General features: G+C 42.3%; 1 protein-coding gene across 4 annotated transcripts in view; it reads right to left on the reverse strand.

Moving 5' to 3' along the window:
- Positions 1-13,940, reverse strand: part of LOC139678673 (calpain-5-like) — a 53,585-nt gene that overhangs the window by 16,765 nt on the left and 22,880 nt on the right. For all 4 annotated transcript variants that reach the window (XM_071569677.1, XM_071569679.1, XM_071569676.1 and 1 more), the window contains exons 4-7: positions 5,974-6,105; positions 5,320-5,528; positions 4,767-4,959; positions 903-1,096 (exon numbers count right to left, since the gene is read on the reverse strand). In XM_071569677.1, coding sequence (XP_071425778.1) covers positions 903-1,096; positions 4,767-4,959; positions 5,320-5,528; positions 5,974-6,105 — 728 coding nt within the window. The remainder of the gene's footprint in view (positions 1-902; positions 1,097-4,766; positions 4,960-5,319; positions 5,529-5,973; positions 6,106-13,940) is intronic.

A 13,940-nucleotide genomic window follows, 5' to 3' on the forward strand; every position in this document is an offset into this window, starting at 1 on the left:
GCCGGAAGGAAGGGAGATTGCTTACTATAACAGACACTTTCTTAACCTATTTGGAAATTGTCAATTTAATTCTGTGAGGCCAAAAGCCATGGATTAACCTCAGAGCCCTCAGTGCTTCCACTGGCATGAGTGGCAGCTGTGCCAAGACACACAGACCAATAGAGAACCCCAAGGGCTTATGTTAAAAAAGACACAGTAGCCCTTTTGCACATTCTTTGCATTTCATCTAGACCAATCTCTTTGAAAGCATTAGATTTTTACTAGCTAAAGTGTAGGATATAAAAACTAATGTGCTCTTGTTAAGAACACTGCATTGTTAAATACTACAGTGGCTGGTAAGCACAGTGCTGAACTGTAACATATTTTTCACTTACAAATCACCCGTGATGGAATATGTTGCTTCCAGTGATCATTTCTGTTGCTGTAGAGGTGACTGCTAAGATCATGGCCTACATGAAAATTCATTAGAAAATAATTCAAGAAATCACAAATGTGGCAGTTCCACAGCATTTTTCACCAGTCACTTAAATTATCTAAGAATAAAAGACTTATACCATCCCCAGCACCTGGCAATTACAGACAAGAAAGGGAGTCACAGACAAACTCAGTGAAGCTGGGAACACACCTCATGTTCTTGACTCATCTCCTTAATTGTGGGCTATTTTTCAGCCCATGTGCCAGTGTGCCAGAACAATGATGTATATAGCAAACTAAAGTCCAGGAAGCCATAAACTCCTCCAGGATGTCCTCATTTTCTAAGAGAAAGCTCTGCTTGGCAGCAGATGGCACAAAGGTTCAGCTGTCGCTGAGAATGGCTGTGTGTGAAGTGTTTAACCACGTATCTAAAGTCCAGTGGCCCCAGCACAGTTTCATTCCTTTGACTCTACATTTGTAGCACTCACTTGTCGCTCCAAGCGCCGTTCCATTCTCTTTTCCCCCAGGGATTCCTCAGCCTGATCATGAACAGCTTTTCTGCCTTGAAAGAGAGCATGAGCCCTTCTCCAAGGCGCAGCTTCCGAATGGCAGTCACTGAGTAGGCATGGCTGACGATGAGCCCCAACTCTGTCTCTGCCTCACTGGCACGTCCAGAGGACGCCTTGAGCATGAGAAATGACAATTAAAAAAAAGAACTCACATCACTCAGAGACCTGACAGCTTCAAGTTCAAGGGGCAGGACAAGGAAGGCTTGTTTTCCGCTCCCTTCCCAAGTGATTTGACTGTGCAGGAAAATAACAGCACTGGGGCTCATAACTGGTGGCTCACTAGTCTGGTGTTGTGCAGGACAGTGCTGGACAATTCCCAGCAGGCAGAAGTCCAGAGCTTAGGGGAATCCTGTCTTGCTACATCTATTTTGTCTCTTCCTGGGCTCAAGAGTTAAAGACTTCCAAAATCTTGTAATCTTTACAAAATTACTCTTCTAGATATTGATGATTGTGCTCAGACTGTCTCGTGGTACCCTCAACTAGACACTCACTAGGGCCTAGGAATTGAGCTCATGAGTCCAGTGGTTTTTTCTGTGTTGGACTAAATGTGATATCCAGGAAGAACTACTGGTAGTGGGTAAAAATAGAGGTCACAGGCAATAAATCTTTCTATCCATGTGTCAAACCTGACCTGGCAGGCCTCTCTTACATGGCAACAGGCAGGTTTTTTAGGAGCTGAGTTTGCTCCTCATGAAATTCACATAAGCAGCCTAATTTCCAGCAGTGATCAGGCAGTAAACTGTCCTGCTGTATGACCTGGGCCTGTTCAGAAGCTGATCTAAGAATACATAAAAATTGTCAAGTTCTGAAAAAGACAACAAGTTCATTTAATGCGTACAAATCTGCTAATCTAAACCCAGAAAAGCAGTATCATATAAACATGCTGGAGCTGCTTTGAAGGATTGACCCTTTACAAAGCCAGTCCAATGCTAATTCTGAGCAACACAGACCAGGCAGAACAGTGGAGAAAATAAAGCTGTACCAGTGCTATAACCCTTCTTCTGAGTCAGGAACTATCCAAATGGTCCTGCCTCTGGATTCTTTACACCCTCACTGGGGGCAGCATGAACATCCTGGCACTGAGCCATGTCAAGAGTCTCTCTCATCTATATTGGGCTATAACCCCTTGTGCCTGAAGACACTCACTCTGTTGGACAGCAAGGAAGGAAGATTTGACTCAGTGCAGATCCTTGTGTGTAAACTTGTAATAACTTAATTAACAATCACCTAAGCCTTTCCTGGGGCAGAGAGCAAAAGTTATGGACTTCTGGTATTATTCTAAATGTGAATATTAAAATATAAATATCTTATTTATTGTTTCTTATTTTATATTAATAAATTGTTATAAATACATAAATATTTCAACATAAGCAAGGGCTTATCAGAGTTATGGAATGCACATTGTACTTTCTCAGACACTTTTACCCAATTCAAAATTTAGCTGGTCTAAATAGACAAGGTCCTTCTCCTAAAGGAAGTGTTGCACTGACATGAGAGTATTCAGTCCGTAATGGTAAGAAATTAAAAAAAAAAGGAGGAAAAAGAAATTTATATCAAATTGGAACTGACAGATGGTCTGGCAACTCTGAGAGTCTCACCAAGGCCTTTTTGCCTTTCACCAACAGCTCCTAAAGTATCAGCTCATGTGTTACATGGAGACTGGCTGACATTTCTAAAGGGTTTGGGCTTTCTCGGGATAACACTTTCACTCGCATTTTTCACATCTAAAAACAAACAAAGAGTTCTTGACAAGGAGTCTTTAACTTCTCCTGCTGCCTTTATTACCCCCCCAGGCTTCTCTTACTGCTGGGCTGCCTTTCCCACCTAATTCTGAACGCATTTGTTTGTTTGTTTGTTTGTTTGTTTGTTTGAATGAGAGATTTAAACCTCTAGTGTCTGTTCAAATTTCCAAATGGTGATGCTCAGGGCTATTTTGTGACCTAAGGAAAATTACGCCTTGTTTGTAAGGCAGCAATGAAGCCACTTGAGTATTAAATATTCTACACCTAGAGCTTCATTGTGTGACAAGTGACAAATGCAGACAAACATAGAAATGGCCTCTCTCTAATCAATGTTTAGAAGTATTCGTGTTTAATTTGGCAGATAGACACATAAAGCCAGGAAGAAGTGAAAACTGCCTAATTAATTGCTTTTTAAAAACCAGCTCCCTGTACTGAGCCTATCTCCTCACCAGATCCATGTTAAGAAACAGAACTGCCTTAGCACTTGGGAGCAACCTGTCATTCCAGAAACAAGGTTTACAACAACAATTCACACTAGGAAGTCTGATCTGCCAGCCTGGTCTGAGCAAATTGAGTGGAATTCTTTCAAATAAAAATGCAGGCCGTATGAAAAAGCTAAAACAAAACCCAAAGACGTAGAAGATTTTCTTTCTGAGCTGTTGCCTGATGTTTCTGGGAGGGATAGTTCAGGTCTCCTATACCAGCTGAGTTCTCAGGTTCAAATTAATCTCCCAGGAGATACAACACCTTCTTTGGCACTATGGACTGGCACAGGGCAGAACACAGCCAGGGACAACCAAACTGATAATGTGCTCAAGCACCTCCAAACACGACTGATTTTCTGTCATTCCAGGCAATTCCATGACTAGCATGATACTCACAATAATTTCTAAATGCATCAGCCCTTTGGATCCACCACTTTACCATGGGTTTAGTGCTCACACCACACTATTGCTGTAGCACTTCACGAGTGTTAAGCACTTAATACTAGTTAAGTACTACAACAGTATGATCTTCATTTCACAGTTGTGGAAATTACAGCAAAGCATTTAAGTGATTAACTAAGTCCACAAAAGATCAGCCTTGGCTAAAGTCTGTAACTGGAAGCAGGGGCCATGGGAAGAAGATGCACTAAACTGCCAACCCTGAAGCTCCTGGAGAATGATCCCTTTCCTGCAGGCTGTACTTTAAAAATCATTGAAAAGGCAATCTTTTAGGAAACATTCATGCAGCTTGTTAGCCCTTTATGTATGGTAACAGCTTTGGACAAGGTGAGAATTTCAGCACTACCCTGTCATGGCCTGACACTGCAGACTTAGTCAGAAGGGGAGTTAAGCCTTGTTGTCACTGGTTTCCCTCCTACAGCAAGAGGCTGTGCAGGCCCCTTGTGTGCCTGTGGTTTGTGAAGTATGTAACACCCTTTGGGAGCTGCTACCACAGAAGTCATCCCCTCTCTCAACTAAAGTAACTTCAAGGTCCTGGTGTCCTAATGTGGGCACTTCAGTTATTGCCTCACATAAGCCAATGTAGGCAAGTTTTGCTGGTTAATTCTAATGGGGAGATTATTAACAAGCAGCACTACCTGAACAACCAAGTGAGCTCAGCCTTTCAGCTCATCTCCAGTGTGTTACACTGACTGCACCATCACAACTAAGGTCAAGAAGTCTCAGCAGCTTGGTGTCAGCAGAACTGTTTTCTCTAAACAGATTCCCCTAAGGAATAAAGAAATTGAACATTGCCATCTGGCCTGTAAATTAGGGCATTCTAGGTGGATTAACCTCGGGTCAATACACAACTGTGACCATTGAGAAGTAACAGCATTTTAGACCCACACTGAAGTAGCAGCACAAGCAGCATTGCAGTTTTGTGATTGTATTTAGTGGCTCCCAGAGCTGCAATGGGCTGACAGCGCTGCCAGCTTGGTAGATTTCTCCATACAAAGAGTTTCCAAACATGCAAATGAACTCAATCTACTAATAATGGTATTTATCAGAAGATTTTAATTGAAATTAACTCCTAAAAGCCAGGTCTCTGCACATACCGAAATGGAGCAGCTGATCAATCCGCCTCTTCTGTGCACTTTTAACAGGTCTTCAAACAGCTTCATCTGCTCAGAAATAATCTCTCCATATTTGCCCTGTACCAAATCAAGAGATTCTGCCACTGCTCCAGTGAAATCTACTATGGCATCTGCGGCACTGCCTCCATCAAGGGCTTCGTAGGATCCAGCCAACCTGTGGGCAGCACAGAACATTCTCAGATACCAAGAGGCTGTTACCAGTGCTCTAATTGAATGTAGGTAATATATTGGGTGTTTCACCAAGCAAAAACCAAAGCAGAACAAGAAAACCCCAGAAGACTGCAAACAGACCTTTTCTGGTTTCTAGGATCCTTAAGGCTTTGGACTGCTGAAGTTGACTACAGTATACTCCTTTATTTCACCCCTTCCATGCAGAGTTTTCAGTCTTTTTTAGGTTCTTTACTAGCAACAAGCTTAAAACCTATGAAAAATCTGATAGAATTGAAAGACAAAACAAGCAGCTGGATAGAAGGGACAACACTGAGGACTGCAAGGACAATGAACCAGCTCATACTTTGCATAAGCTTTCTCCAGCAATGCGCTCCAGAACTCATTTTTCACATTGGAATGGCAGTAGATCAACTTCCCATCTATTGTTGGCAGCAGATCATCGACAACCACCTCTGTCCATTCTCCAAAGCACCAGAAACGGAAGCGGAAAATCCCTGCATATTTCTCTGGGGTTTTAGGGTCCCATTCTTGTTCATTAAAGTCTGGAATCACCTGAGAAACCACAGAAGAGAAAGTTCGACAAGTCCGCTAAGGTTTATTCTGAGGGCAGAGTGCCCTGGAGCATGCACTGTGCTGGCCTTCAGCTTCATGAGCAGTAGACCCTAAATAGATGAAGCAGTGAAAAAAGAGGGTGAATTTGGCACTAAGTGAAATACAGTCCCACTTAAAGGAATCTTTTAGGAAAGTAAAATTCGTATTTATCTGCAGAGATAAATAAAAAGAAGCCCTTGCACTCTCTGGCTTTATTTTATCTGTTCTTTGGTACTCAGTGGGACTGTGGAATGAGGAGCTCTCATAATATGAGAAACAAATTTTTTAAGAAAGGCAAGATTTGAATCGATCAAAATTCAGTACTTTGTAGTCCTAGAGGGAAAAACATTGGTTGATAGGCAGGGAAACAGCTTTATTTCATGCACCATGCACATCCATCACCTACTTGCTGCCAGAGGTGTTTCCTCAGGGCCAGGCAGGAACATGCAGCCACAAACCAGCAGTTCCCCAGACTGCCCTGGTGTAAGTCGTGGGAGCTTATTCCATTCACAAACAGATGAGGGTCTTCACAGAGGTCCTGAAAAATCAAGCCAGAGATTACCAGAGACTCCATTCCAGCAATGATCACAGCATCCTTTCCATCAAGAAAAGCAGCAGGAAATTATGTTACTTACACCTGGAGTCCTTTCTTCATTGCCATTCCCTTGGCTGACATACTGGAAACCTCCTTCTTCAGCAGCCTGAGTTGCTGCAGTGACCCCAACCACACATCACCAAAGGAGGCAGAGAATACCTGTCTGTGAAACACACCTTCCATTCTCTGGGTCTCATAATTTTCATTTAACTGGCTTCTATTAGAACCACTCACTCCTCTCCCATTGCTCTGCTGGTGCCATCTCTATTTACATACAGGTTCCCACCGAAGCTCAGCTGAATCTTCCTGTGGTGTCTTCCTGCTCCTCCCTCTCTTGCCCCTCACCTGCAGCTCAAGGCCCTAAAAGGTCCAATATCATGGACCCTGGGAAAGCCACAGAGGTGTATTTTGCAGTAGCATTGTGTTTGTTACCAAGAAATCTTTGGAGACAGCATTCTGCTGAATGGATGCACATGTGGCCTTGCAGTCCCAGGGAGAATCTCCCACACAGCACTTAAGAAAACAGGTAATCCAACCACCCCTGGCTAATATGGAACCTGCTGGTTTCAAACCAGGGATTGCTCATGACATTCTCCTGTCAGTCATTGCTCTTCCTGACTGGCTGAGAGGATGGCAGTGGTAGGAAATTCTGCTCTGTCACGGTACAATAACCCTAAGTTTCAACACTGTGCAAATGATCTTATAACCAGTCATTAGAAATGCAGAATGAGTAACTTCCTCTCACCTCAAAATGGCAGGAGACTGCAGATTTACTGCAGGCTTTTCAGTTTGCTATGAGCAGTACAATAAGGAGCTATGCTTCCTACCTCATGGATTCTCACTGCCCTTTGGTAATTATAGATGCTGATCCCAAAACATCAAGACTGAAATCAAAGCCTGGCTACAGACCACAGGCATGTGGAAACCTCTCAGTCTTCCTCTGATGTGACTGTAACAAATCAGTGCCAGATGAACCTATTTTCAGAGGAAAGAACCACCTCAGTGCTGAGCTGAAGGCTGGTTTTCCAGGGCTGGTTTAGACAATGTCACCTGGAGTCAGTTCATGGCATGGGATTCATGGAGTTGCTGCCATTACCTTTAAGAAAATTATATTTGTGGCATGAGGCATTTCTCATTAAATAATGGTTGACATTTTAAATGCCTTTTAGGAAACAAGTATCTGTAATTACATGACACTGTTATTCTGTCCATATTTCTCACATGTGCCTCCACTTAGAGAAATTCCAAAGCTTATTAACAGACCTTAGTAAATATCTGTATAACAAAATGGTCCCTACAAGGAAAACTGACCACATGCAAGATGCTCATCAGCATCATGGACAGATTCCTGGATGTTCTGATATGGAATGGCAACAGGACCTTCAGCCTGACCCTTCAGCTCATGTAAATCAACCCAGTTGTCTGTTGCAAAGGCTGACATCAGTTGACTACTTGGCTTTCACAGTGGCAGCACACATTCCACAGAGTAAACTCAAGTTTCATATCCCATTTCCAGGCAACTCTGGCATTATTGATTTCTAGTTTGTTTTTCCTTTCAAAATGTTATTTTATTGGAGTAATAAACAAGTGATAAATGGAGCCATGAGGATTAAATTGTCCAAACTTTTTTTATCACTAGAGGAAGCCAAAACTTTAATTGGTTTTGAAAGAAATTAAGCACTGCTGTGTACTACAACTATCTTCTCTTATTTGTTTGTTGTTGTTTGGGTTTTTTTCCCCTAAAAATAATCACATTAAGCTGTCATTTTTCAATTGAAGTGTGTCTTGCATCTCACACAGTCCTTGGAGGAAAAACAGAGCAGCATGTGCCAACTGCCAAAACTTATGGATGAGATTAGCCTTTGCTGACTACTGGAGTCCAAAGCAAACATGGAACAGCAGAACTCACAAACAGCACCTCCCTGTTTCCACCAGTCACCAAATGCTTCAGGATCTTGCTTGATAAACTTTATTAAATTGCCTAAGAGGCTGCACACCTGAGCCTAAAGAACAGCATAAAGAAAAATTGTATCAGTTCAGTTCCTTTTGTCATTAATTACAACCATTATAACAGCTTCTGTGGTGGCTCAGATGAGACATACAGTAACACTCAGGCACAAGCTAGATCTAATTTCTGCTGTTTGCTTTTTTCTGCACTTTTTGATTTTCATCACTTCTGCAACATAGCAAACTCTAAGGAATACTTTTAGCTATCTAAACCACAATTCCCCCAGTACAATTAGAAATGTGCTACTTCAATATATTATTCTGCAGTCCTTGTGAGGATCTTTAAGCATTTTAGGTTGCCCCAAGCAAATGAAAAAGCCAGGAATTTAAAAAATCACTTTTCCAATAATGCTCCCAGCAGTGATAATTCAGGGTAGCTGAGGACCAAGCCAATTACTATCAGAGGAATCACAAGGAAGAGACACTGATGTGAGATGTGGCTCAAGCACTTCAGGAGATCTGATGCCTTCTCTCTTGCTGCCTAAGCACGAAAGCGCCTGGATTCTGGGTTCCACCAGAAGTAGCTCCTTTGCATACGTAGTGGTTTGACCCTTATCCCTTTTCTCAGGATCAGCCTGTGACATCTGTGCTGTAAAAAATCTTCACCTTTTCAAGAAAATTCTTAAAGGCGGTTACTGGATCTTGTTACACATCATCAAAGTCTAACAGCCACACTATTTCTGATATAACACTGCTAGTAAATAAAAGCAGTTGTTGTGTTGTTTATGTCTACAGGGAACATTCCACCATCCAATATACAGAGCTCTTCCAGGATCTCCCCTTACGTGTGTGCACAATAAAATAAACACTATCTGCAGAACTATAACTGGTCTGTACAGAGTCTGAAAGTGAGATGAGAGGTTGCAGGGAGTCATGGTTCTTTTGAAAAGCCTGACACTCTTATTTTCCTGCCAATCTTCCATTTGTATAGCAGAAGTCTATTTGTGTCATCTCCCATTCTTGTTGTCCCGAGTAGGTTTGAAATATCTGACATTCTCTGTTACTCAGCCACTGATGCTGTGAGGAATACAGGGGCTCACAAACTCTCTTTTTTATGATTTTAAATGGTTCATCTCTCTGTAACAGAGCAAGTAAATGAACTGGTTAATGAGCAGACTGGGAGAACACTCAGCAGCCTGTAGATGAGAACTCAGCATGGGATCACAGAAAATAAGAGTAGAAGAGACTGTGAACAGGTCAGTCAGTCCCAACAAGTGCCCAAATTGGCTATCCCTGATCTGCTTGTGCCTGAAGCTTCTCTAACCTGCATTCCACACAGACCATGAAGGAAAGTCCATGTGCTTTCTCCACTGGTCAGCAGAGAAGTGCATTGCTGAGCTGCATTATAAGTCCTCTGTGAATGGAGAGGTCAGTTTACCTTTCCTTTCTACAGCAACTCCTCAGATAATCTACAAACCTCTAGCAGTCATAATAACTGCTTCTTAATGTTTTGTGTCACTGGTGGCAAGTGGTGCCCAAGTCCAGGCCCTGTGCTCCAGACAAGGCTGAGCAGAGTTCGATGCTCTTGGTTACTGGAGCTGGGGGGCATTTTTGTTTTTTTTCACTTGAACTTTATGTTTTTAACTTATGTTCAGACCGTGATCCACCCTGTGATCCTATTCTATGGTCTTTCTGCCTACTCATTCTTTCTCCCTAAGTGATCCATGAAGCCACTTAATTCCAAAGCACTGCACTTGAGTGCATTGATGAAGTGATGCTGAATTCTACCTTATTTATTTCACGTTATTTTCCCAAGATAAGTTTGAATTCTCAACCCTGTGAACTGGCTTGCAATCCTATCCCAGTCTGTGTCCTACAGCATTCCCATACACGCCTTCCTAGCCCCTCATCCAAGAAATAATGAAAATACTAATGAGTACCAGACTGAAGGAGATTCCTGTAGGACTTCATTGACACAAGGCCAGTTTGAGAGTGCTCCAAGTCACTTATTTCACCATTACAGAAGTTTGAATTAATCCAAATGTTCATACTTTGGAGAAATGTATTAGACACTGCCAAAGTCTTAGGAAAAGCAAACTACATCACATCTACTGCTCTCTATGGATACTATAAGATCTGTCCCACTGTAGGTTGGAAAGAAATCAAGGTGGTACAAATCAGAGTATCTGAGACAATACAGTCTTACACTACAACCCATAGCATCAGACTGAGAGTCATCTGCTTAGGTCTGATAAATCACAGTCAGAAATTTCACTGAGATACAAAAATGTTTGAACTGCAGTGCAAATGTGAAGATGGCAACTTAACTATTTTCTATGAGAGATCTCTGAGGTCTGAGAAAAGGGAAAGACGATTTTTAAAGATTAAGGTCTGTCAGCTGGCTCAGACAGGAAAACAGAGGTTCAGGGAAAGGAAGAAGAAAAAAGAGCAAATACTGCTTGCAACTATGGTTTCCAAAGGATTCAGTAGCATTTAGAGCTTAATTTCTCCAGCACCCTTCAAAGAACCCAGCCCTAAAATAAGAAATAATCCACCTTTGCTTGCACACAAGACCTATGGATACAGGCACTGTCCATGATTCTATTAGACTGATCTACTTAAGCCCAGAACACCATTCCCATAATATTGTTTAGAGCAGTTTGAATTCTGCCAGAGCTGAGGATTGTTTCCATTTTTTTCTCTTCCCCAATCCCCATATCTCCCTGAGTCAGCTTCTGTAGTGAGTGAGGTGAGTGTAGGGAAACAGAGGGAAAGGCAATTCTTCCTGAACATGGATGCAAAAATTCAGCTTTGGCTGCAGCTGACTGTGAACTGACCTCATTTAAAGGAAGGTAGCAAAGACAACACTTACTTCGTGGTTGTGTTGCTTAAGAGGTAGAGGAGATTCTCTATCCTATAATAAACCCCAGCTGTGCTGTCATGGTTACAGAAACCCTCTCCAGACCAGGCTGTGTGCCAAGGCATTTGCAGTTAGCCCTAAGAAGCCAAATAATTCAACCCAGCCATGTTCAATATTCCAATGCATGCAAAAAGTCTTTTGTAACTTTGTTATGCCTGAAAAAAGTCTGCCTATAGAGTGAAAATAGAGGAAGTGTTGTTAGAATCATGACCCATAGTGCAGCTGTAACACCTGAGGGGACTGTTCACAGAGAAACCTCCATCTGAAGAAACACAGGGTCAGGTAAGACCTTATTGAGACCAGGAAGGGACTATTATCAGTGCTGTTGCACTGTGCAAATCCACAAAAGGCAGGTTTAGCCCTCAGGTTTCCTTCTGTCTGTACACCCTGAGCTTAAGAAATGTAAGTCCTCTGTAAACTTCATGCCTATTGCCCAGTAATACCAAGTCCTGAGAGCAAGATAATGCCAAAAAGTGCTTGAAAAGAAATGGAGCTGTACATAAGCATGGGCAACAGCATGCCAATGTGCCCTAGTCTTGTATAAGAGAAAACTCTGAGGACTGAGAAATGCTTCTTCCCCCTCCTCCCTCTCCAGTAAATCCCATTACAAAACCAAATGCATCACAGTAATTTTTATAGTGTTCTTTTTTTCATATTTTCAGTTTGGGGCAAGTGGTGACTAATACTCAGTAAAGCCCCTGGGTTTCAGCCTTGCCCTGCCTATGTCTATGTATGTGGGGAGGATCTGAATCAATGTTTTGGAAGAAAAGCTCCCAAATATTGGGCAACATGGTGTGTATCTTGGCTGCCTTTAGGTTTCACCTGACCCCTGGAGTGCTACAGCTCATTCCCATCCAGAATGCTGACGGAGGCTGGAAAAGGTACAGATGATGTGCCGTAGGGCTGACCTCTTCCTGAACCTCATAACAAAGTGTTTACTGAAGCCCTGCCCTGAGTTCTCTGCCACTGAGTCCAAGGAATCACTCAAGACTACAATGAAGGATTTTCTGTTCTCCCAGAACCCTCATACAAGTGCATCAAATAATCTCTTGCCACACTTAGGTTGTCATGCTTTAGATAGATGTTCTACAGGACTGTAGCACATCCATAACACTTTCAGAGGAGAGCTACCTTGTGTTTTTTTCTCACTGAACTTACAAGATAACAGCCTTTGTCTCCTGCCTCCTTGCCCTCTTACCTATTCCCTTCTCTAAACTCAGTACCACAATTTGTGTGACTTCCACTCATGAGCAGCAACCAGAGATGCCATTTTTAGGACAGGATTCACCTCAGGCAACAGTCATGTTCTTTCAGCAAAGTGTCTAAACTCCCCAGAACCAGTATTCAAGTTCTTTCAAAGGGCGAGGTACAGACCTTACCTTGCCACTCCCATAGTGCTGTAACACTGGAGAGAGTCTTGTCTCTCTACTGATCATATAAACCAAGGTAGTAGTTTGGAGCAGTTCCAACCTCTGTGAAATTTCATTCTCTGCTATTCCAAAGCTACAATAATTGTGACATAATTTGGGGAGAAAAATTTAATCAAAGTATCCTGTTCATTGGTTACAAAAATATAAATTTAAATTTCTTGGAAGATGTAATTATTTTCCATCAGAAAAGACCTAAGTTTTGGGTCACTAACCCAAAGTTTTCTTGTAAAATGCTGCCCAACAGTAGGAATAAGGACACTACAAATATGTTCCTTTATATCTAATAAAATCAATCATAAATGAGCTCAAAGGCATTATTAAATATTACAATGACAGAATGGGGAGAGACAGCAGAGGGACAAGAGCCTCAGACATGTCAGACTCGCTGCACATGAACTTCTGAGTATGCACTAATCCTTTATTTGAGAGGGTTAATTAACTCCAAACAGGTGTGTCAGCAGTCCAGAAACCTCAGAACAACTGGCCTGTTTTTCTCCAGTGGAAAAGAAAGAAGTCAGAGGCATTTTAGAGTAAAATTGAGTGTACTGTTCTTTTGAGCGACAGGTGGTATAAGACAGCCTAACCCTATTTCTGCAAAGAGCAACATACCAAAGCAGGGGAAATGTCTCTGCACTAAATGGAAGTAACAGAGGATCAAAAGCAATTGGTTTAGAGAGAATCCCTGATATTACTTGCAGGCAAACACACCAACATGGCTGAGGTCAGACATGGGCTGTGAGTCCACTCACAGTTCATCAGACTGAAAGACCACCCACCGTTTAGCTAAGGGCTTATTATTTGCTTCCTCAAAACATGTTTTTCTATCAAATTCTTGGACTAGTTTCCTAAGATGGGAAATAAAAACAATAAGAAAAGGAAGGTTGGAATAACTCACAAGCAATTTCCCACCGCAGTGAAATATTCAACACTGGAGCAGTGCGGAATAACCAGTTCCCAGGTCTGTACTCCTGATTGTCCAGCTCCTGCCTGGGGAGGCAGTTATTTCTTTTGCCTGATAACAAGCATTTTGGCTCAGTGGCCAGGACCTTCCCAGGCTTGCCCAGTCTGATCTTATGCTGTGTCTCAGGGCACTGGCAGCTGATGCTTAAAAAAAGTTAAAAAGCTTAAGTCTAAACCACCATATTAAAGAGCATAAACACCTTTAGCAACAGTTTATTCCTTTCCACATCCCTTTTCCAGCAGAGTTTGGGTTCAGCCTAAATTCCAGTATCTACAATCATGGCATTTATCTCAGACACTTTCTTAGCTAGGTGGGGGTTGGTCTCTTCTCCCAGGCACTCAGCAATAGGACAAGGGGGCTGAAGGGGCTTAAGCTCTGCCAGGGGAAATTTAAGTTTGATATCAGAAAAAAATTCTTTCCAGAGAGAGTAATCAGACATTGGAATGGGCTGCCCAGAGAGAGGGTGGATTCACCATCCCTGGAGATTTTTAAACACAGATTGGACGTGGCACTGAGTGCC

The sequence above is a fragment of the Pithys albifrons genome, chromosome 14 (assembly GCF_047495875.1).
Source record: "Pithys albifrons albifrons isolate INPA30051 chromosome 14, PitAlb_v1, whole genome shotgun sequence".
NCBI classification, from domain to species: Eukaryota; Metazoa; Chordata; class Aves; order Passeriformes; family Thamnophilidae; genus Pithys; species Pithys albifrons.